The following is a 25,985-nucleotide window of genomic DNA, read 5'->3' as shown; positions in this document are numbered from 1 at the left end:
AAGTGAAAGGGGGAGCTTGGAGACAAGAAACAAAAATAATATTGTCCGAGTTTTCAACTCCATTGTGTCTATTCCCATCTCTTTTGTAGCTTTCATTATTTAGAGATCTAAGATTTTTATCTTTAAACTCTTAGTTATTTTATCTTATAGTTGTTAAATTTATTGATCACTATAAACTAATTTTGTAAGAAGTTTCTTCAGAAGAATTTGAGAAAAAAGAAAATATAAAGGGTGTATAATGATCACTATAAACCATTTATTGATACCATTTTTGTAACAAAGCAACATTTTCCTTTTCTTTAACAAATGAAAATGATCATATTCAATTTTGAAAGCATTCTAAAGCCTAGCTGATGACATCCTGGATGAGGTGGGAGTAAGGAAAAGTAGAGTGGGTTTCTTTTAAAGGAGAGATTTTGATGTCCAAGAAGAAAGGGAGGCTCACTAAGAGCAATGAAGATGTACTTTTCATTATTTTCTTCATGTATCTAAAGAAAAGCAATAAGAGGATTTTTAACAGAGACATATTAAAAAAAAAATTCTATAATATACATTCAATTTTTCTTTTTACAGAGCTTAGGCTAAATAATGTTAAATTACATTTGTCTTTCTTATTTTCTTATGTTATCATGTTATGGGTGTACTTTTCCCTTTGGGGCCTACAAGGAAAAATTATGAACAAAATTGATGAATTTGCCAAATAGTGCACCTCATTTTTAAATTGAATTATCTAACTTTAGATGAAGGAACAATGATAAAATTGCTAACATATGATTTTGAAATCGCAATTCAAATTGTAAAAGTAATCTCTTATAATATATAAGATAAATATAATAAATCCAATATATGATGCAACTCTTCTTTCCAACATGTACTAATGAGAGTTTTATACACCCACTTATATTTTCTAACTTCACAATCATTTGTTATTTTGTATGAATCACTCATATCCCTGAGACCATGATATCATGGTAAGACATCCAGATTATCTCCTAGGTATCCATAGTTTAAACCTCAGATACGGCGTATTTGTAAGAATTTTTCTTCCAAATGGGAGACGTAATCAAAGGATACTGGACTTCTGGGTTAACCACCACGTGCGCTTCCCGATTTACCCTGATGATCGGTGAGAAATTTTCATGAGACTAAACCGGTCACCCTAAACTCGACGTTACCCAACCTAATTAATCAATTTTTTTTAAACTTCACATTCATTTGTTATTTTGTATGAATCACCCACCTATAAATCCCTCTGTAAGATGAAATGAGTCATTTGGAAATTTTATTCAAAAACCTATTTGAAAACTCAAATATTGTAAATTTGTAACGAATGGTTAGAGTTTTGAACATCTCAAAACACACTCCATTTAAGACTTCAGATAAGCAGTAAAATCATTTTAAACAAAATAATATAATTAACTTGGAATTATAGCAAAATTTTAACTCAAAAACAGTTGAACATCAACAAAGAACTCCTACGAAATTTTGGGTGCTATTTTCTAGCCAAAAAAATGATTTAGGTCATAAGGAGTTTTTAAACAAACAGCTAGTTGGCCCATTTCAACTAGAAAATACCTGACACACAACCTAAATACTTCAAGAAACCTTCTGAAGTACATTCTTAAACACACAAATAATATGATTTGAGCCATCAAAGAGTTTTTCACTAAGATGGCAATTTCAACTTAAAAGATTTCTGCACAGGGAAAATGATAACATCATAAATTTTCAAGAGGTAAAGAAATAGCTTTTATGTAGCAGCCATCCTTCAGGGAATGCCCAACCACCAAATGCCCCATCAATTCTCAGCTTAACCGAATCACAACCGGTCACGGAGAACTGCAAAGACGATCCATCTTGATGCATTCAACACAAAATCACCAACATTACTAACAAAGATACAACCAAAGCTAACAACCTTCAATCCACACTAGAAAATAAACAGACTAGCTAAACACCCTATCAGCACCCCATTTAATACTCAATAATTGAAGCACCAAAAGCACAAAAATACATCCATTGACCCTAATAAAGCCTCCAGAAATCTCAAAACCCATTTTAAGCCCAACATTCCTCACAATTTGCCCAAAAATCACATTAGGACTCCACTTTCATGAGCAAATAGTCTCCTGCTCTGTTCGCCCAGTATTGAGTAGATGTAGGAAGTAAAACAAAGTTTATATTTCATATCTCTATAATTTCCATGGATCCATTCTAGAAGGTCTTTCCCAAATACAGAAATCATCTTCATGAAAAACTATTTTTCCTAAACTTCTATAGGGAACATTCAAAAAACAGATGTAAGGAAGTTTCTCTTGCAGCCTTACACAGCACAAAAAGTATGGCTAAGAATGCCCATCTTCTCCAATTTATCAAGGTCTATCATGAAGCAGTCAAGTAATAAAAGAACATCTAGGAATACATCCCGAAAACCAAGCCAACTTGATCCCATTTAACTCTCAATTGTGTTACATGCAATAAACTTATAATAAGCATATTTTAGAGAATATCTCCACTGAAAAATAAAATAATTTAATTCACTGAAGCAAAGATATTTTGAATGTGTGTGGGGAGAAAAGTGTGTCGTTTGATCATGTATGAGCATGAAATTGAAAGTTCAAAAGTAGAAGTCCCACGGAACAAAGAACAGAATATCTCCATTGAATAGGCCCATGTAACAGATAACATCTTTCTCGATGCAGCTAAGTGCATACCTCCTCCACAAATATTCCACGAAGAATGATCACCTCATATTGAAGAGATGGTGGAACCAGATATGGAGAACAGTACACCTAGCATGAAAAAAGGGCATACAAAATTAGGAACGGAAACGGAGATGCACATAATGTAAAAGAGCTAGTGCACATGAAGCATATAATATATAATAGAGATGCATATAGTACGTAGAACACACATCAAAATACAATACCAATGCACACATGGAAAGCCCCATGAAAGAGACTACAAATAAGTTTTGTTGTAGCACAACACCACAGACCAAAGATAGCTTGGCTTACCAAAGAACATGGGTGGATGACACTTACATAAACTCTCATAGACAACAATCTTCTTGATGTATTGTGTTCATCTAGATCACAATTACTTGCAGCAGTTGTTCCAAAGTAATTTCTTTCATATTTTTCTATCAAAATATGTATTAATTTAATATCAAAGTTTAAAATCTCAAGATGAGCTGCAATTCTGGAGTGATATAGTTTCGTACCATATTGTGTCGTGCTAGTATGCTTTCAATAATTATTTAATTGAATCATTGACAATAACATAAGTATAAGTTGTGATTTTTAATTAACTGTTTTGTTATAATTAATTATTCACTTAATAATTAATTAAATTAATTTGATCACCTCTTACCTCAGTCCTCGAAGTTAAAGATTACTTGCACCCAATTAAGTTTAAATTTATAACTTAGTTTCTTGTAAATGGAATACTTATCTTTTTCTATAATGATTTACACTTGTAATCTACACAACATTTTCAAATAACGCGGGAATTGAGCAATGAAAAATGGGATCTTCCCTAATACTCTAGGGTATACTTTCAGATTTTGCAACATCAAAGCAATTCCAGTTTTAAAGGTGTCAGAGACCTTCATTGCCGATATTATCTATGTCTAAGTAACTTTTAACGTTTTGATAAAAACTTGTGTTCTTCACAATTTTTTAAATTTTGAGCTTCAACTGCCAGTTGTAAAATGAATGTATATTTTTATGGATTTGTATAATAAAAGCTTAAGAATTGAATTTATTTCTTTTATTTTGTTTGATAAACTTAAACAAATCTCTTGGATGCAGTAAACAATTTAAAATTTCATCATTTAGTTTTAATTTGGTTTTGTAATGGAAGAAAAATAGTGAGATCTAAACTTTTTTAGATTTCAGAGATGTCAAATATTATGTTTAGAATTAAATTGAAATTTAAAATTTTATAGCTAAATTTTATAATTATAAATCTATAAATATATATAACTTAACTTAGACTCGACTAAGTTAAATTTGATATAAATTCAAAAAAAAAAATCAAATTCAAATGAATTTTTTTTCATACCTTCAAAATTGAACTAGATAAGTTTCTTAAGAAAACTTCAATTCATTTATGCACACTAATTTCGATTGTTATATATCTTTAATATGTATCTTCAATAATATTCTAATGAGATGGATTAAATATAATGAAAGAAAAATAAACAAATTACTTTACCAACTTAATCAATAAATTTTTATTTAATCAAAGTATGGGATCAAACGAATGAACCAAAACTGAGAGAAGACACAAAGGAAAAGCACGGTTTCATTGAATTCTAGTTTTCCTATTACTTGCTTGGAGAGTCTCTCTCGATCTTTCTTAACATCATAGAAATCGGAATACGAAAAACAAGTCTCGCTAATGTTATATACCAAATTTTATCCCATTTAAATTTGTATATATTATATTATCCTTTTAATTTAAGACAACTAATTAAGCTTAACTAAACAAATATTTTTGATTTTAGGGATGAGTGTCAGTTTTACATGGAGCCCTTCAAGTAGAAATGGTGAGTTCAAATTGGGCTCATTTAAACTTTTTTTGATAGTTTTAATTATAGACGAAGTTTAAATATACAATAGTCTAGTCTGAGTCATTAATTGTGTTTAATTAAGTTAATAAAAGTTTTAGAAAGTTAGGAATTATTTATATTCCCCATTTCTTTTCCATGTACTCTCTCCCCATATACTTTTCTTCCTCTACCTTGCCCCTTGACCCTTGCCAATTGCCAATTGCCTACCATGCGTGTTGTTTACCGACAAACGCTGATTCCTTTCTCCACTCTATGCCACCCTTCTCTCTTCCTCAATCTCTCTCCTAATCTCTCTCCCCCTTGTCTATTTGTTTCCTCTATGTGTGTGTGTTGCCACTTGGAATGAATCGCAAAGCGAGGAGAACCAACTTGCGAGGTTTGAGTATTAATATTGAAGTCGTTGTGTAGGTCGAAAAACTAAATAGCATTTATAACTGTTTCATTCCATCCCACTAGTTGGTATTCCCTTCCAATGAAAATTAGGTACACAGGAAAAAGGAGGGGAAGCATTTTAGGCTCCAATGTAAAAAGACGGGAAAAAAAAAGATATCAACCAAGATTTCTTCCTGACTTCAAATACATACCTTTGAAGAATTGTTATTACATTTGAAGATTCAAAAGGTCTATGTTCAAACAATTCAAATCTCAAACTCAAGGGATTTGAAATAACTACAATCCATCAGAACCTTTTTTATGAAAGATGTAACCTTGGTCAAGCAATTGAAATGAGAAGAACCTTTTTATCATTAAATTCAATTATTTCTCATTCCTTGTTGGAACGATAATGACTATTTAGATAGGAACATAATGGAATTGACCATGCACATCAAGAACCCATTTGATTCAACTAAAAATCAAATCAAACAATTAGGAAAAGAAGCTACCTGAATTGTTGTGTTTGAGACATACAGAAATTTGCGTCATCAAGTATTTAACTGACTTGTGTGAAGAAGAGGTAAATGAAATAAGCCACAGAAAACTTGAAGCATTTTTCTTAACTATGTGTGAGAGCTGAGGGTTTCCGTCATCAGGTCATAAAGAGCAAGTCCTCCACAATGGCAACCAGGCATTTTCAGTGCCAGTTTCTTCAAATCATCCTGTTTTTTCTAGTAATTTGTGAGCATTGAAACATGACAGAAAATGGGACAAATAGTAAACAAATATAAAAAGTGCTAACCCTTGAAACTGTGAATATTTGAGTGGATTCAAATCCATCTTGTGCTTTTGAATAAAATTCACGAACTTCTTCTGCTGGTAGATTGCACCTTAGAAAGAAGAAAGCTGTTGGCCTGGCATTCATGACCCGACGAGAAATTCCAATGAAAAGAGGATTTGTCTGCGTTCATATTTTAGTATTCTAGTAGTCAGAAACAACAGCGTATCAAAGCATGCCAAATGTACAAGGGAAAGGAAATTATAAGCCGAAACTAAAGTCATTCAATAGGTTTTTAGTTTCTTTTCTTCTAACCCAAGTGTTAGGGGAGAGATGTATCAATTAGCACATTATATTAGGATCTAGTAGGAAAATAATCCCAATATATATTGTTAAAATGTCCAAATTACATGACCAATAAAGTGAAAAAAAAGTTCAGTGCAGATCTAGAGGCAGTGAAGAGTATTTAGTTCCCAAATGTAACTTAATATTAATTATCAGCATAGCAGAATCGTGCTCGTCTAATCCTGGCTATGAGATGATGCGCTGACTCTGATGGTTAAAGAACAATGAGCTTCTCGAGATCTGAAGGAGCTCCTCCTTAATCCTGTGTGCATAGTCAGACGAGCCAACAAAGCGCTAGTGACCTAAAACCGAGGTGGGAATCCCTAGCTAGACCCTCAGACGCTTAAGTCAGTCTCCTCTCTTGAAAAGTGGAAGAAGAATAGTAGCGAAAATGCTAGAAAGTAGGCCTTCAGATGCAAATGTCTGTGTACCTTGCCAGCGGAGAGGATTCTCCTTTTTATACCACCTCACATAATCTCCGCGATCGTGAGGTGGTCCTCGGTACCTCAGAGTTTGTTAGAAGATGAGAAAAGTACAACCTAGACGTCGTGCAATAATCCCCTGAGAAATATTTTTTCTATCCAAGATGTACCTCCTTTGTCGTTTATGACTTAGGCCCTTAATGAAATACCCGAAGGAGTGTATTGTTGTAACTGATTAATTAATGAAGAAGCTTCGAGGGCATATTCCTTGACAAGTTTGCCAGGCTGTTCTAATGTTGTTGACTGCTTATCTGCTGAATATATCTCAGTTCGTCATTAAAGTCGGTTGTATATTAAGAATATCTTCTGTTGAATATATCTCGATCAGTCATTAAGCCGGTCGTATATTGAGTATACCTTTTGTCAAATATATCTCGGTCGGTCATTAAGCCGGTCGTATATTGAAAATACCTTTTGCTGAACATATCTCGACTGGTCATTAAGTCGGTCGTATGCTGAGAGTTTTATAAAGCTGAGTACCTTTAAGCTCGCTCGGGCTTTACCCGATCGAGCGCACACAGGAAGCTTTATGTTCAATCGGCGTTCGCCCGACTGATCGTATGCTAAGAGTTTTATAAGGCTGAGTACCCTTAAGTTTGCCTGGGCTTTGCCCGGTCGAGCGCACACAGGAAGCTTTATGTTCAATCAGCCTTCGCCCGACCGATCGTATGCTAAGAATTTTATAAAGCTGAGTACCTTTAAGCTCACTCAGGCTTTGCTCGGTCGAGCGCACACAGGAAGCTTTATGTTCAATCGGCCTTTGTCCGACCGATCGTATGCTAAGAGTTTTATAAGGTTGAGTACCCTTAGGCTCGCCCAGGCTTTGCCCGGTCGAACGTACACAGGAAACTTTATGTTCAATCAGCCTTTGCCCGACTGATAGTATGCTAAGAGTTTTATAAGGCCGAGTACCATTAGGCTCGCCCGAGCTTTGCCCAGTCGAATGTACACAGGCAGCCTTATATTCGCTCGGCCTTCACCCGACCAATTGTATGCTAAGAGTTTTATAAGGCTGAGTTCCCTTAAGCTCGCCCAGGCTTTGCCCGGTCGAACGCAGCCTTATGTTCAATCGGGTTTATAACCGATTGGCCCCATCCGAGCATCCTGCTCAGGAAATGCTTGGGCATGCTTCCAGGATTTTACTGCGGGGCGATCAATAGAACCAGGTAACGAACATCACCTTATCCTAACCTTGACCGCCGTCTCAGCTTGACTTTAATATCTATGTCATCTCCTGAACCCGCTCGCCATAACCCGTATCACAAGCGTTAGGGGAGAGATGTATCAATTAGCACATTATATTAGGATCTAGTAGGAAAATAATCCCAATATATATTTTTAAATGTCCAAATTACATGACCAGTAAAGTAAAAAAAAAGTTCAGTGCAGATCTATAGGCAAAAAAACTAGTTGTGAGGAGTAGTTAATTCCCAAATGTAACTTAGTATTAATTATCAGCATAGCAGAATCGTGCACATAAAAGGGTACAGTAGGCTACCCTTTTTCCTATCAACAAATGTTCTCATTGTCGGTATCAAAATGCAGGAAACTTCAATTGAAAATACATAGTTTTTTTTTTTGCTGCAAATATTGGTTTGCAACATGAAATTACAGTAACTGCAATAACCATTATAGCTGGAGTTACTCCACAAGGAAAATATTTCTTATTGTTGACGTTTTTCCAAAAGTTCATACTGCTGCTTTTTGCTATGGACCTCACACTTAAGTGAAAAAAATGTCCTTTAACTTAGTCTATCTCCTCAATGTTGTAAAAGGCAAGAGCTTGAATTTTTTTCAAGGAAAAATATGCATTGCCCTAATGCACAATGAAATTGAACACTTAAATTGTATTACAAGAGCAACCATAAGTTAATAATAAATGCAAATAGTTACTTGCCAGAGAATTTGCAGGAACACCAATTTCTTCAACCACCTCCCGAATGATACCATCAAACATCTCTACACAAACTTTCTGATTTATAAGATCAGACTGTATGGTGCCTTTATCAGCGCAATGAGAAGAAATTCCAATTTCTTGGGGCTGAAAAAGAATAGGTCATAGGTCTTTAAAAAAAAATACTTGGATAAGTGAAACATCATTGAGATGAACTTTAAATGCATTTTTCATTCATATATAATGATAAGATTTGGTACTAATTACATTGATTAAGGTGTTTGCTTGGATGGGTATAGCTATAATAGAAAAAAGGAAGATAAAATAAAATAATAATAATAATAACTAAGAGCCATAAAATATAGTCCCAATAGGTAGGGATCATATCTTACACATTACACCATAATAGGTTGCCTGAGGAACAAGGTTCAAAATCTAGCCATTTCAGTATTTCGGTCTTTGATCTGTTTCCGTATCATGCAGATTTTCTGATGTATGGTGCCATAGCGAATTGGAAGTGGAAGGATGAAGAAGATGAAAAAAAATTAACACAACTATATACTTAAGTTTAATCTTTATTTTCCATTTAGAATGCTATAATTTTAATATTATCTTGTTAAATAACAAGAGTATCTCAATTCATCTTGTATTCTAGCATGTCGAGGGGTGTCGACTATTAGCATGTAAAGATACTCATTAATATAACAACATAGGAGATAATGTCTATGCTGAATAGTATCAAGTTTCACTAATTTATCAAAATGATACATTTTGACTATTATCGCCATGGTACGAGATTTCAAACCCTGCCAAGGAAGCCATGCTACTGTCTAGATCTTCATGTGGGGGTAATTGTCATATCAATACAATTTTATAGTGGGCTACTGTATGTTTACAAGGTAGAGTAATACAAGGAGAGAGAATTGTGGAGGGGAGAATTGAAAAGGGAAAAGGAAAACGGATGAAAAGGTGAAGGATGTTTTGGTCCAGAGGAGTGAGAGGGACTTTGCATAAGCATTTTGAAATATAAGGTACAGGCATCTTTGTTACAAGGAGCCCTATTTAAGTACTTGCTTATACGACAGACAAAAAGTCTACCTAGGGAATCAAACCTAATAATTTTCCATATAAACAAACTATTCCTTATTTAACTTATCCATAATCAGGTTCTACTAGATTAATTAATAAATTAACCAAATTCATATATTGACAAAGAGAAAATATGAAATACCAAATGAAGCAAATAGATGGACTACATTGTCAATGTATATTTTTGATGGATCTCAGATATTTTGTTTAGTTTTCAGATGAAAGAAATTTGAACTAAATAGTGAACCACTCTGATGAAGACAGTGAGCCTACATACCAGGATGAATTAATATCTTGAATGAAACCAATTACGATCACAGACTACCACTTTACCTCAGATTTACAGGAATAACAGTGCTAATAGCCATATCATAAATTTTAAACACGTAAAAATATGACTGGCTTCCACGTAAATAATTATCCAACAAGAGTACAGATTTAGAAAATTTGAAGATAATATTGATTATTACTAAATTTAAATAAACTCCAGCATTTACGAGTCATTTCTAGTCCTGCAAATCAGAGACTGGCTTCCACTTTGCCACTCAGGAGTTGTGGAACCTACATGTGTACATGACTGTTTTTCTGTAATGGCAGATAATTGCTTATAACTGCTCTTGCTTTTCTGGTAGCTTATAATACTTACCTCCGAATGGCCTCCAGGAAAAACAAAATATCCTGGAAACTCGCCCACATTATGACTTCTTTGTAAGATGAGAATCTTTCCATCAGATGTTTCCACTATAGCTCCATTTCCTAGCGGACTTGATGTATGTTGACAGCATAAAGAGTCATCTAGAGAAAATCAAAACAAACTTTTGATTGGCAAAAAATATTCATTAATCTCTATGATAGATAAGCTCCAAAAAACCTAGATCCTAAATGGTAGGAAAACAAGATGTAGGTGCTAAGAATAAATAGAAAGAGGATTCATTTCAAAAGCATACTCTAAACATAATTGAAATAAATTCCAAAAATAAGGGCAAAATCAGCATCCAGCAAATGGCATTTTTCAGTGTAAGATGTTAGTCCCAAATTGTGGTCATTGTAGGACGGTCAAACTTTTGCTTTTTGCAACTCAAGTTGCTAAGATATAGGCGATAGTGAACAAAATCCAACTCAGACACTGCAGAAGATTTAACTTACTGCCAGACATGCTTGAATAGCACGTGCTGACCAGAAAATGAACAAAATGTTTTACAATTCCACCATTTTTCAGATCCAAAACCTCCACCAATTGTAATATGTGAGGATATTACTAATACAAATTAATTATAGTAAAGCAACTAATTAAGTGATTAACTGAACTACATGGAAAAAAAGGAATTGAAAGCAATACAACAAAGAAAAAAACTTCATAATTCTTCAGTTCTGTCTCTAGAGATGCCAACTAATCCAGTAGTAACGCAAATATGTCCAAATATGAAATTTAAAGCAGTGAAAATTTATTGTTTCCAGTAAAATTTACTAGGGAGGAAGATACTTTGAGATAGTAAAGACTTCGGTATTTGATTATTACCAAAAATAGGATTACCGTTTGTGTATTGTTAGACTCTAGAATAACTATTTAATCAATAGTCAGAGCATTAGATTAGGTAATTGATAAAGTTATCTGTTAGATATATAGTGCTTAGTTTGTTATGTAGAACTGAGACCAAACCAAGTTCGGCTCTAATAGCAATTGATGTAACATAATGGAACACCAACCTCATGCAGAAAATTCAACCACAAAGAAGATAAAGTGGAATATTATTAATCGGCTGAATACTACATGAAACACACTTTTATAGATTTAATGCTACAAAAAATAAGAAACAAATAATCAGAAAACATAATTAACCTCATTGATTTATTTACCAAATATAAAAACATCAACACTACAACTAATTACCAAACAACTTAAATTATAATCAAACTGCTCCAGCAAAAATCCAAATTCAAAATTTAAAATTCAAATCTTATTCCTAATATGTATACAATAACAACAACCAAGTTTTATCCTACTAGGTGGAGTCGGCTATATGAATTCTTTTACGCTATTGAGCTATATCTCCTTATATATCATCATCTATACTTAAATAAATTTTATCTTATTTTATTGTCGCTAACCAAGTCTTTTTTGGTCTTCCTCTTCCTCGTTTGATATGCGTGTTTGGCATAGTTTCACATTATCTAACTGGAACATTTATTAATCGTCCAAGTACATGCCTGTACCATCTTAAACATGTCTCTCGGAATTTTTCCTCAATAGATGCAACTCCAATTTTCTCTCTAATGCTCTCATTTCTTATTTTGTCCATCCTCGTATGTCCACACACCCACCTTAACATCCTCATCTCTGCAACTCTCATCTTCTACTTATGTGCTCGAGTTATAGTCCAACATTCAGCGCCATATAACATAGCAGGTATAACTACGATTTTGTAGAACTTTCCTTGAAGTTTTAGTGGTACTTTACCGTCACATAAAATACTTAACGTTCTCCTCCATTTCAACCATCCTATTTGTATTCTATGTAAAACATCTCTCTCTTTCCCTCCATCATTTTGCAAAAAAGATCCTAAATATTTAAACCTCTTGGTTCCGACAACTCGTCATCTCCTATCTTAACAATTATCTCATTACGTCTAATATTGCTAAACTTAAATTCCATATATTCGGTCTTTATTCTACTAAATCTAAAATCTTTCCCTTTCTAGTGTTTCCCGTCAATATTCTAATTTAGCATTTACTCCTTCACGTGTTTCATCTACCAAAACAATATCATCTGCAAACAATATACACCACGGTATTGTGTCTTGAATGTAGAGTTCTTCCATAATTAGTGTAAAAAGATAGGGACTTAGAGTTTATCCTTGATGTAACCCTATCTTTATTGGAAATGCTTTAGTTACTCCGCCTAAAGTCTTTACTCTGGTTGTTACATCCTTATACATATTCTTAATTAGTTCAATATATGTTACGTTAACACCTCTCTTTTCTAGAATTCTCCATATAATTTCTCTTATGACTTAATCATAAGTTTTTTCTAAGTCAATGAATACCATGTGTAGATTTTATTTTTGCTCCCGAAAATTTTCAATTAATTGTCTAAGAAGATGTATAGCTTCTATTGTTGACCTTCAAGGCATGAACCCAAATTGATTTTCGATCACTGTGTCTCTTTTCTTAATCTTTTTTCTATTACTTTTTCCTAAAGTTTCATGGTATGATTCATTAGTTTAATACCCCTATAGTTTACACAATTTTGTACATCTCCCTTGTTCTTATATAAGGGAACTAGACTACTAGAGTACTTATCCTTCATTGATCAGGTATTTTTTTCGTTTTCAATATCATGTTAAATAATTTTGTAAGTCATTCAATACCTTGTTTATCTTAAATAATATGTATCAACTAAGTAATATTAGAGATAAGTAATCCATTCCTATTTTATCTTAAAAATATATCAGCTGAAACGTTAACTAATCATCCAGATGAATCATGGAAATCAGTCAAATCATGTTGACGTCATTCTCAATTTTAAATTTTTTTGATCTTAACCTTAATCGGAGCATAAGCCATGCCTCGGAGGAGTCAACATATTGTAGACATGAAGTTCTCACATATTAAGTTGACATATAAGAGCACCAGTATGCATGTTATGCCAAAGCAGATGCCGGAAAAACAGTGCTGTGTATGTAAACATCACCAAAAACAGTGTTACATAAAGGGCCACAAAAATTCAAAAAGAACCAACCGGTGCCTAGATTCATGAAGATATGGTGCATAATTGCAGTTTTCAAAAATACCTGCTGAAGGAAAAAGAAACCTCTCCCATAAAGGATTCAAGTTTGTGCCCACAAATGACCTGAAAATTTATATATTTTGAAAACATTTTAATTTCAGCATAAAAATTCAAGATGAATAATAATAAACTTTCTAGTTAGCAAATACAACCTTAACCGCTCCAACTGATAAGCATTAAACAACCAATCTAATAATATCACGCACACTAATTCATTAAATTGAAAAGTATAGAAACTATTAATGGGATATAAGTACTGCTTACATATAAGAAAAATCAATTAAAACAAAATGTTGCATGCATCAAACTGGAACCGTACACATCTAAACCCACTCAAAAGAGGCGTTACAAAAACATATGGCCAAGCTAGAAAGAAGTGTGAGTGATGATTACCTGTAATCTGTGAGACCCAAGTGAAGGCAAATTGAGGAAATTTTATCTGAGCCATCTGCATATTGTACAGTGTGATCCCCATACTGAGATAAATTATTTTAACCATCAATTTAGGAGCATTACTTGAAGGACATATTGGGAACATTAACAAAAAAGCAAACACTTCAAGGAAGCAATGAGTGGATTTTTCAAAAAAAAAACACTATTTGGGTATGCTATAAATTTGCTTTTCATTTTTACTGATATTACTGATAGCACTGAGAGGGTTAATACATGTCAAAAGGCGAACATTGAGCTTACTGTTCCTACTATTATAGCATATTTGGTTTGAAAAAGTGTGCTCTTTGGCATCCAACCAGATGTGGCCTGAATTAAATTTTTGGAAAATTTATATACCAGACCTCAACTAAAAATTTGAGGTAATTACAAGCTTTGTTTAATTCAATAGAATTAACTTTTCATCTCTTTTACACTACAGTTGTTATAGATATATGTTTGTTAGAATAGCTACGTAATGATTAACTTATTCAAATTTCATGATCTTGTTCTTTCCTTTGCTTTTTGTTTCACAAGGGATATTGTTCTTTCCTTCTTCTTCTTCTTCTTTTCACAAGGACAGTGTTCATTTCTTTATCAAAAAAATTACACTATTCAGTTTAGCTTTCAAATTTTCAGTGTCATCCTTTTGTCTTTAGTCATATATGACAAAAAACTTTGAAGAAACTTCAAGAGTTGGTTGCTAGAAAGAACCAAAAGAAGTAGCATAAACAATACACCCAAACAACATACCCTAAACTTTAATCCACTATACAGTGAAGGATTCCCCTGAACTCGCCGATTCCATATCTGCAAAACATGTAGGTGATTGCAATGACACTTATACTGTTGTACATTACTTGCGTTAAGGTAAGATGCAGAATTGCAGATACAAACAGAATAGGAAACAATTTTTTTAATATTTTTTTTTACATTATTTATAATACATATGATAATATCTGTGGAGGCCCTCTGTGATCTGTCTCTCAGCTCCAGTTCAGAAAACAGAAGGGGAAAAAGAATGGTATTGTAGAAAAGAAAATACAATATCTACTTTACTTTCAAAGAAGGCAAATCCTTATCGAGTCAAATTGTCTATGAGAGAAAACCTTTAAAAAAATACTAAAATTAAAAGATTTGCATCCCTCCAATTTAAAAGAAAACTCAATGAAAGAAAGAGCAATTTTCAATGGCCAAAACTTCCAAATTGTCCTCAGATTGTTCTGAAAATATAGCATTTGTAAGAAGCAAGAGAAGACATTGTTTTTAGAATGTGCGCACCTCGTTAATGGATTCTTCTAAACTAGCATCAGGATGAGGAATCCGATCGTAGGAAGCGTCGAAATTGACAAAAGCCTTCATTTAGCACGGCAGTAGTTATTAAATTGCACGCTAAAACTAAAAACTCTGGATAATTTTTTTCACAAGCTCCAAACATCCCTGCAACAAAACCAAGGAGAAAGGAAGAAGGAAAGATGAGAGTATGCAGCGCACAACCTGCGAAGCAGGGAGACCAGAGGGACATGAGACGAGCAGCTTGAAGGCGGTGCCGGGGTCCGTTGGATCGCCGGCTCCCGCGCTGATGGACATGATCCCCTGCGGGCGACGAGAGGAAACGATTCTGAACGCTTGAAAGGGAGAGTAGCGAATGTGAGCCAGCATCTGGAGAAAGGCACCGTGAAAATCGACTTCCTCTACTGTTTCCGATTTTTCGACCAACAAATAAGAAAGGAAAGTAAAATTAAAGGGGGTAAAAGCAAAAAATATTTCATACACCAAACTTTCTTACTTATGCACTATTATTATTATTATTATTATTATTATTATTTTTTAATTGACACCCAATATCCTACTTATACTTATATTGGAGGACAAATTCTTTGATCCATAATTTGTGAATCAATGGATGGTCCATTATTATAGACCTTTGATTTAGATGGACTCTACTAATTTAAAGATAGGTTCCATCCAAATTAATGGTCCTCATACAGTGAATCATCCTCTAATCTGTAAATTACGGACCAGAGAATTCCTAGTGCTTATATTGACTATCTACTTGAATCTAGTTTCTAATGTATGTAAGCCATGTGTAAGTTAATAATTTAAGATTCACTACATCAATTTTATCCCTTGCATAATGAATTATTATATTACTACTCATATATAAATTAATTAAATCATTTTTATTATATTGACTAATAAATTTAACTCTTTTAACTACACAATCTCTTGGTGACCTTCAAATATGATTTTCCCATCTCAATATATTTTTTATCATTTCTAATAACACAATGCATGCATCACACTATTCTTATTCCTACTGCATTATTAATTTTTTTTTTATTATAGTTCTATTCTACCTAGCATTTGTTTCATAGCATATGATGTATCATATGGTCCTATAAAAAATTTCTTTAGCTTTAGAGGAATTCGACAAGCACACGAGGTTTCAGAAACTCCTTGCCATTTTGACAATCCATTCTTTGTCATATCTATGATGTCTTTTTTAATATCCCTTGTTAAATAATTGTTCAAGATGTCTAAAACTTTCACTTACAATGAATTCTTTTCTATCAATCCTGACTACTCCATAAATGTTTACTTATTACTTAAATTACATTTCACATTTAATTTTTAGTCTACTTATCTTAAAATCCATAAGTTTTTTTAAAGTTTTCCTCCATAATTAATCTTTGAATTTGATTTAATATATTAGTTAACACAATATTGCCATTAAATAGCATATATCAAATTGTTAGGTTATCTAGTACTAGTGGAAATAAGATAGGGAGCATAGGGTTGGCCCTTGATCTTTGGAAAATCATTTGTCACATTTACAATACTTTTAGTACTGGTAACAAAATTTATCATATTTATCTTTTATCACATTATAATGATACAGACTCATAATTAAATGTTGATGAGACAACAATTATATGAAATTTAGTAGTTGGACCTTGCTTGTTCGAACTTCTAACACTATAAATTATACTATTATATGACTTTTTGCATACCAATGTACTCTTCTTGATGTCAATTTTATATTAAGATCCACTTATTAATTTTCTAGCAACTGTTATATATTATTTTTCCAAGTATGAAAATGTTAGGCATTTATTCAGCTTTCGTGGAACGGTCAGAACGGGCGTTCCGATACGACCGGAACATATCGGATCGGAGCAGATCGAAAATGATTACCTCTGGATAAATTAGACAACGACATTGGAGGCTCTCCGGCGTGGCCTGATCGAGCAACTCACAGGGCGCGATGTCGAAAAGAAGAAGGCGGCGACGACTTTTTAGGGTTTTGGCGTAGAGAAACAGAAGATAAGTTGCTAATAATGAGAGGTGCTTTTCGCACCCTCTCACACACTCCCTTCCCTTCCGGATTCTAGCCTAAATTTTAATTTTAATTTTATACTCTTTTATTTGGTTTAGTTTTATTTTTTTATTGGTTTTATTTTTTTTACTAGTTTTTTTTTATTTTTTTAGCAGTTTTATTTTCCTTTTTAAATATATTTTTTATTATATGCTATTATTTAATCATAGATTTTAGAAGTTCTTATTATAAAAATTTTAGAAAGTATAAAAATATTGATGAAAATAAAAATTATATATATATAATTAATAAAAATATAAATAATTAATAAGAAATACATTTATAATTTATGAATAAATATTTTTTTAAATGAAAAAAAAATGATAATTTCAGTTAGCGTCATTGATTATATTTATGGTTGATCGGTCCAGTCCTATGGAAGTTTTCCACCGATCATGAAGGTAAATCGGAAAGTAACAAGCGACGACCAACCCAAAGTCCAACATCTTTTGATTGTGTCATCCATTTGGAGGAAAATTTATGCAAATAACGTCATATTGGGGATCGAATCGGGAGTGCCTAGATGACAATCTGGATCTCCTACTACGGTACCATAGCCCCGGTGACATGTAATAATACACAAAAAAAATGAAAATATATAAAAATAAAATTTTCAATTAATATTATCTCCAAATTCTACTCACGACGTATTTGATGGTGTACCTATTAGTTTGTACCATAAATGAACATGTGACCTATAACTAGTGACATATATATGAAAAATTATATAAATAAAAGAATAAAAAATTTAATAAACAAAATTAATTTATAATATAAAATTAAATAAAAATTAAAAAAATTTAAAAAAAATACAAGTAAACGAGTTCAAATAACTTGTTATTCTAAAGAATAAAAATGGTATAAAAATCATTTGATAAAAAGGGGGTGCAATTTGCAACATAGATTTAGAACTAAGATTTTGATAAATAAAATTAGTTTTCTAAAAATATAATCATTTTAAAATATAATAAAAATTCACTTAAATTTTTAAAAAATCTAAAACAAATTTTATAAAGTCATATAAATTTATTTTCTTATTAACTATTAATTATATTATTATTATTTTCCTAAATAAATTTAATTAGATTAAATTTTAAATAGTTTTAATTATTATAATTATATATATAACAGATTATTATTTATTCTTAGTATTATTATATTGTTTAGTATTTTAGACATATCCTCAAATTAAATGGCTAGTATATCATTAAATATTTAATGTATTACTTTCATAATTCTTAAATTACTAGTAGACTAAACACAAATTATAAATTAAAAAATTTATGACAAATTATATATATATATATATATATATATATATATATATATATATATATATATATATATTAGAATTGAAATAGTAGAATATGTGTCGATTATCATGATTGTTTCGACGAACCAAGGTAGTGAGGGTCGACCATCAAATTTTTTATATTATATGGCGACCCATAGATCTGGATACAGATCTGATCTGGCCTCTAGGACACAGATATGCACAGTGGCGGTGAGCGATGTGGCGGGAGCGCCACAGACATCCACAATGACGTGGGGGCGCGACGAGGCTGAGGGGTGTCTGGGTCCAGGTCATGGCATCCTGCCTAACGGAGGTGGCGACATCTACAGTAAGAGTGCACATAGAGCCGTCAATTTGGGTTGGGCCCGTCGGATTGACCTGCCCTACCAAACCAATTAAGCGGGTTGGGTTGGAATTTTATCAACCCAAGTCTTCCACAGGCCGATCGGCTTAGGCTCGCAACCAGCGCGAGTCAGCCCGCGACGAACTTGGGTTGATCCGCAGGTTGAGAAACACATGTTCGTAGACCTGGAGAAGGACACGATACTATTTAAGATATGAAAGTTTTTCTAGCTGACTGTCATCTGTCGACTTCATTGATCATGAGATTGAGGTCATAGATGGTTGAATCTTTTTCATCTTGAAGCATTGAAATTTGCTTCTGTTGGTCAACAACTTTCAACTTCTGCATAGCCCACAATTCATCTATCTCACCCTTCGTTGCTTTGATCTTCCTAATTATCTCTCGCAAACCATCAATACCTTCTTCAAATAACTTTTCTGTGAATTTATCTCACTTCAATTTTTCATTCTCCTTTTAAAGGTTGCATCTCAAGTTGAAGAAGCTTGTCGAAGATATGAAAGTTTTTTTAATTTTTTTTTTTTTTAAAATTATGGGCCTGCGGATTGGCATGCGTAACCCGCAACCCACCTTCAATTGGGTTGGGTTGGAGATTTTTCAATCTGCCAAGTTGACATATCAGCTCGCCCCGCCCTGCCAAATCGTTGGCCCGCCACGTGTTGATCCACCCCGCCACGGATTAACCCATTTGACAGCTCTAAGAAGACATCCCATTTTTCTAATGATGATGTGCCTTTTTTTTAATCAAAAGGCATCCTATCCCATTCCACTAGCACCCATATATAATTACTCAACTATCCTTTAATATACTATTCCCATATTATTATCTCTTGTCATTTCGTCCCATCAACGATAAGTTTTTATTATAGCAGGTATAATTTTATAATTGCTATGGTAGTTATAACAACTACAATTTCTAGTTGTTATAACGTAAATATTATTGAACAAGATAAAATTATATTGTAAGCTTGTAACAATTATAAAATTGTAACTGCTATAATATTATAACAGTTATGATTTCATAATAAATCATAACTTTTACAACAAGACAAGTTGATTCTAAATATGAATAAAAGTTTGTGTTATAGTAACTATAAAACCGTAGCTATTATAATATTGTGACAGCTATGGATTTATATCTTCTACAATATGAATATTATTGAACAAATCAAATTCGTTTGATACTATATTTAATGCATGTGGTAGACATATTGAAAGCAACTCTATCATTTTACAAGAGAGCTGATAGGGTGTGATGTCTTTTTGATAATTCAGAATAAGATACCCTTTTAATTTTTACCCTAAAAGTATAAATATAATTAATAATCATTGATATCGTTCTTGAGTTTATCAAACTATATATGTGGCTTCGTCGACACCACTAGATCTAAAGGTCCAACCTTCAAACCTAATTCGAGCTAAGTCAAAGTTGAGTCATTTCAATTCAAAATAAAGTCATTTTGATGAAGCCATAGTTGAGTCACTCTAAAGACTAAGTCATTCTAATTGAGTCAGTGTTGGTACCCCAAGATTGTTTTGATGTGTTTAAACAAGTTAAGTTAAGTTCTATTGTGTTTAACCTTATGTCTAAGTGTGCAGGAGCTTAGAAGCACAAGAAGTCGAGCAAAAGACGCAGCTAGTGAGAAGGACGGCACGGGAGAGAGCCGACGGGCTCGGTGCGTCTGAGGGACGAGGTGCTGCGGAAGAGTACACGGGAGGACGAGAAGGAGGCACGCGACGTTTCCGAGGGATGAGAAGCCGGAGCGGAAGGTTGCTCGAGAATGTCGGAAGTTGGGTTCGGGTGAGCCCTATTCCGGATAGCCGAAATCACTCAAGCGAGCAGAGCCGGAGCAGAAGACCTGAACCAAGGCGAGCAGAACTGAAGCAGAGGGTTCGGATCAAAAAAGTCAACCAAGTTGACTTTTTGGGTATGGGTGCCCAGATCCATTCCGGGCGCTCGGAGTTCGAGCGCCTAGAACCCTTCCGGGCGCCCGGAACTCAAATATTATCATATTTGACGTGGACTTTGACCGACGTGTCGGGGATAGAATTCTATCCCACTCCAAGTGTCTAGAATCCTTCCAGGCACCCCGACCATGACTATAAATACAGTCTTGATCCAGAAGCTAAAAAAACAACAATCATTTTTTATAAACAACGCTTGTGCGCTTCTCTTTGTTAGTTTAGCTTCTCATTTTCTATGTTTAGACTACTGTAAAGAGGCTTCTTCGCCTAAAGGAGAAAGTAGTATGATTCATTTCCTTGGATTAACAACCTCCCCGGTTGTAACCAAATAAAAACTCTCTAAGCCTCTGTCTGTTTGATTTCTTTGTTATTTTATGCAAGTGTTCGTTATTTAAGTTAGTTGTTCGAGAAGGGTTCGTTTATTTATTTGTGCAGGGCTATTCAACCCCCTTCTAGCCGGCCAACGGTCCCAACAAGTGGTATCAGAGCTAGGACGCTTCAGGAGGGTAAACCACCAATCGAAGCACCAAATCAATGGCCGAACTGAGCATATACCCACCGAAATTTGAGGAGGAGTTCGCTAGCTAGAAAAAGCGAATGCATGTATTCTTTAAAATTGACTTTGAATTACTTTTAATAATGAAGTTCGATTTTGTAGCACCCGAGGGTAAGGAAGAATACCAGTGGACAAAGAAGGAGCAGGCCAACTACGTGGCAAACGACAAAGCAGAGTTCCATCTGCTGAGCGTCCTTCCGCTACAAGAAGTCAACCGGATAGGCACCTATAACTCAGCAAAGGAGCTTTGGGAGAAGTTCCTTGAGCTACACGAAGGGACGTCCGAAGCCAAGCTCACGAGATGGGGCATACTTCGCAACCAGCTCAGCTACCTACGATTTGAAGAAGACGAAATGATTGCACAACTTCACTCGAGGATTAAGGAGTATTAGAGTGTATACTAAAAGCCTAGTTTTTTGTAAACATCTATTTTGAAATAAAAGAATCACATTGGTCAAATGCCTACATTTATTTGCTAAGTGTAGTTGTTCAATTAATTTATATTGTAGATAACATGGTGAGTGTTGTCACTCACAGAAGATCATGTTATCAGTTCTTTTAAATTATAAACAGTTGCTCACGACTAAGATGGAAAGAAACAAATCGTTGGAGTAGTCGTAGTGTAATTAGGTATTAGTTTATCTTGACTAATAAATTACACTAGTACACTCTAAGTGTATTGAGTAGGACCATTTAAGGTAAGTTCTTTTTATACTGACTTAATAAAAGAACAAGACCTTGGTTATTATGGAAGTGTGTGCTCTTAATCCTAATATAATAACAAGCACATATATTTAGTATTTATTTCTTTGACTTATCAAAGAGTGAGATTTAGCTTGATAAATCAATAGGCCCGATAAGTTGGAAAATGATATTACTTATAGTGTGTGTTGTTGATTATAGAAGGAAACTGTGTCCTAGTAATTTAGGTTGAGAATGCCCCCAAGAGGAGCTCATAAGGATTATTGTCATATTAAACCCTGTAGGTGGACTTAGTCCGACATGACGATAAGGTTGAGTGGTACTACTCTTGGACCAAAAAATTAATTAAAGTGAGTTGTCAGTAACTCATTTAATTAGTGGACATTTGACATCTTAAACACAGGGAGAATAACACACTCATAATAAGAAGGAGCCCAAAATGTAATTTAGGATTGGTGCGGTAGTTCAATAATAATTCTTTAGTGGAATGAATTATTATTGATGAAATTAAGTTGGGTGTTCGGGGCGAACACGGGAAGCTTAATTTCATCGGAAGACCAAAACCAATTCCTCCTCTCGATCCCTATCGTAGCCTCTTAATTATAGAGAATTATACCTACTTATACCCACCTTCCTATCCATCCTAATGGGGTCGGCTAAGCTAGCTTGGAGCCCAAGCTAGGGTCGGCCAAGACCAATAGGATGAGCCAAGTTTATAGTTGGCCAATGCTTGGAGCCCAAGCATAAGTGGTCGGCCCTAATCAATTTAAAGGATTTTAAATTTTAAAATTTTTGTTATGTGGGTTCCATGATTTCAAAAGCGAGTTTAAAATTTAAATCTTTTCTTTTATAGCTTTCTACAAAAGATTAAGAAAAGATATGATATCTTTCCTTATTTGTAGATTGAAAGGAAGATTTTAATTTTGATAAAACTTTCCTTTTTTGTAACCATGTTCATATTTTAAAAAGAGAGTTTTAAAATTAAATATTTTCTTTTATAAGTTTCTACAAAAGATTAAGAAAAGATTTGATATCTTTCCTTATTTGTAGATTGAAAGGAGATTTTAATTTTAAAGATAACTTTCCTTTTTGGAAATCATCCATATGTTTAAAAGAAAGATTTTAATTTATAAAATTTTCTTTTATAACCAACCATGAAGGGATAAATTATTAGAGAAATTTTAATTTTAAAGTTTCCAAAAACAAATAAAGAAGTTTTAATTTTGTGTTTAAAACTTTCCTTATTTAGAGCATTGGTGTGTGGCCGGTCATAGCATGGTTAAAAGGAAAATTTAATTAATTTTTCCTTAATAACCAAAGGAAAGGAATATAAGGGAATTTTAATAACAATTAAATTTCCTTATTTGTCAAGATCAAGGAATATAAAAGAGGGGGTAGAGGTGTCTTCACCTTACAACATCTCTTCTATAGTTCTTCCTATTTTCCTTGGTGTGTGGCCAGCCCTATTCCCTCCTCTTCCCTTCTTCTTTAGTGGTCGGATCATCTTTCTCTTGGAGCTTTTGTTGGTGGTCGGTTCTAGCTAGGAGAAGAAGGAGACAAATGAGGCTTTGCTCTTGCATCTCTTGGAGCTTGGTGGTGGTGGCCGAACCTCTACATCTCTTGGAGACTTGGTGGTGGCCGAATCTAGCTTGGAGAAGAAGGAGCTTGGGTGGTTCTCATCTTGGTAGATCGTTGCCCACACAACGTCCGAGATAAGAAAAGAAATACGGTAGAAGATCAAGAGGTCGTTGTATACAAAGAAAGGTATAACTAGTAATTATTTTTTACATCATGCTAGTTTTTCTTTGTATGAATTCCAAACACAAGAGGCATATGATTCTAGAGTTTCGAATTTGTAATTCGAGTTTGTGTTTTTTTTATTTTTCGAATTTGTGATTCAATTGTTCTTTTTGATTAAACCTAATGTTATTTTAGGAAATTAAATATTTAATTTCGTTAAGAGATTTTGTCGAGGTAGTGGTGGATGCTCTCATACCCAAGAAGGTCATGTGCCTCACCATGTTTAACCTGGGAACCGATTTCTGAAATAGATATTTAATTGAATTTGTAACATAGGTTGATTTGGATCAATAGTGTTAAGTTCCGCTTGCGATCTAAGTCTAGACCATTAAGAACAGATAAGTTAAATTTGGAATCAATAATGTTAAGTTTCGTTTGCGATTCCTAATTTAATTTTTAAAGAATACAATAGGTTGTTTAGGAAATGTTCGACACTTGTACAAAATTTTTGTACAGTGAAACCGGTATGATCTTCCTGGGACCAACCAACAATTGGTATCAGAGCTAGGGTTTGCCTCTGTGTGTTAGGTTTTCAGTTAGATTATGCACATGTCATACATAATTTAGGCAGGATAATAGTAGGATGTGCTAACTTTATGATTGTAGGCTCCAACTATTATGACTCTTAGATATTACGTGTGATTGGACCCTTAGATATGTCAAGGGCATTTTATTGTGTGTGCATGATTGTAATGTTAAATACAGTAGGAGTTGTATTAGTTTTTAAGATTTTACATTTTTTGTTTCGATCTAGATTACATGTACATTCCTTTATGGAATATAGGATCGATATATGTAAAATTCTATTTTTTGTCGCGGATCGTATCCTTGCGAGGCGTGGTGCTATTGGAGGATCAGAGGCGCAGCGGAAAAGGAAGCTCGATAGACCCGACGACATGATCCCTAGGGAAGGCAGCACGCAAAGGACAATGATGGAAGAAGTCATAATAGTTGGAAAATTAATTTCCATATTTATTGCTTTTATTTACTGTGATTCTTGACCAAATATTTTTGTGATTCTTAGGATTTCAAATGTTTGTCAATTCCCTAGCTGTTACACTATAAAATAGACTTAGTAGTCCCAATTAAGATTGGAAACAAAACTTGGACTCTAAGATGGACTGTCCTCTCAGAATCAAGAACAATATAGCTGTATTTTATTCATTAGTTATTGAAACATGTTTAGTGGTGTTATCTACCGGTACCTGGTGTGTAGATACGAGAGCCACTGATCATGTCTGTAATTCATTGCAGGGATTCCAGGAAATCCGACAACTATATGAAGAGAAAATCACCATGGGCACTGCTGCGAAAGTAGCAGCTGTTGCAGTGGGAGATGTTTATCCTCCGATAGGAATAAAACATGGATTTTTGAGAAATTGTCTTTATGTACCAAGTTTAGAAAGAACTAGTTTTCAGTTTCTAAACTATTCAAAGAACTTGATATTCTGTCTCTTTTGATAACAAAGTTGTTATCAAGGAAAAGAGGGAAGTTATCTGTTCTGGTACATTGGTTGACAATTTAAAAAATCCAATAACTCCCACGATACAACAAATGGAAATTAATAACACATCTTCTAACTCTAATAAGAGAAAGTAACCTTCGGAAATGAACCGATCATATCTTTTGCATCTAAGGCTAGGTCATATTGACTTGAGTAGGATTCAAAGGATAATAGCCGATGAACTTTTGGGTTCATTGGTGGTAGAAAACTTTCCAACCTGCGAGTCTTACTTGGAAGAAAAAATGACCAAGAGGTCTTTTAGGTCTAAGGGGTAAGAAGCCAAAGATATGTTGGAATTGGTTCATTCTGATTTGTGTGAATCTATGACTATCCAGGCAAGAGGTAGTTTCGAATACTTCGTCTCTTTTATAGACGACTATTCGAGATACAGATACATTTACTTGATGCGCCACAAGTCTAAGTACTTTGATAAGTTCAAAGAGTATAAGGCTGATATGGAGAAATGTCAAGGTAAAAGTATCAAGACACTGCGGTGAGATCGTAGTGTCGAGTACCTCTTAGGAGAGTTTAGAAGTCACTTATCATAAGTCGGGATTTAATCCTAACTGACTATACCTGGTACACCCCAACAGAATGGTGTGGCAGAAAGAAGGTATAGGACTCTTATGGAAATGATTAGATCGATGATGAGTTATTCAGAATTACCA

At 33.8% G+C, this 25,985-nt stretch overlaps 1 protein-coding gene across 3 annotated transcripts; it reads right to left on the bottom strand.

Moving 5' to 3' along the window:
- Nucleotides 1-1,591: 1,591 nt before the first annotated feature.
- LOC121980391 (nudix hydrolase 9-like) lies at nt 1,592-15,447 on the bottom strand. Of its 3 annotated transcripts, XM_042532407.1 has the most exons (11): nt 15,253-15,447; nt 15,037-15,111; nt 14,509-14,565; nt 13,720-13,802; nt 13,331-13,389; nt 10,186-10,334; nt 8,454-8,597; nt 5,754-5,912; nt 5,461-5,673; nt 2,715-2,792; nt 1,592-1,839 (listed from the first exon to the last, which is right to left on the bottom strand). In XM_042532407.1, exons 1-9 carry the CDS (start codon nt 15,415-15,417, stop codon nt 5,575-5,577), a joined length of 990 nt encoding a protein of 329 aa, XP_042388341.1. In that variant the 5' UTR covers nt 15,418-15,447; the 3' UTR covers nt 1,592-1,839; nt 2,715-2,792; nt 5,461-5,574. The 3 variants fall into 3 exon arrangements, with proteins under 3 accessions (XP_042388341.1, XP_042388342.1, XP_042388340.1); XM_042532408.1 differs by lacking the exon at nt 2,715-2,792 and having other exon boundaries at nt 1,593-1,839; XM_042532406.1 differs by lacking the exon at nt 1,592-1,839 and having other exon boundaries at nt 2,358-2,792.
- Nucleotides 15,448-25,985: the final 10,538 nt, after the last annotated feature.

The sequence above is a fragment of the Zingiber officinale genome, chromosome 5A (assembly GCF_018446385.1).
Source record: "Zingiber officinale cultivar Zhangliang chromosome 5A, Zo_v1.1, whole genome shotgun sequence".
Classification (NCBI taxonomy): Eukaryota; Viridiplantae; Streptophyta; class Magnoliopsida; order Zingiberales; family Zingiberaceae; genus Zingiber; species Zingiber officinale.
The sequence above is the reverse complement of the archived record's forward strand: the minus strand, read 5'-3'. Positions and strand labels throughout refer to the sequence as shown.

Bases quoted from the DNA above. Each gene is read 5' to 3' on its own strand.
- LOC121980391 (XM_042532407.1), bottom strand. From the start codon at position 15,417: ATGCTGGCTCACATTCGCTACTCTCCCTTTCAAGCGTTCAGAATCGTT. The intron at 15,112-15,252 runs GTTGTGCGCTGC...TGCTAAATGAAG, and splicing joins CTGGTCTCCCTGCTTCGCAG to GCTTTTGTCAATTTCGACGC. The intron at 5,674-5,753 runs GTTAGCACTTTT...TAGAAAAAACAG, and splicing joins AAATATTCACAGTTTCAAGG to GATGATTTGAAGAAACTGGC.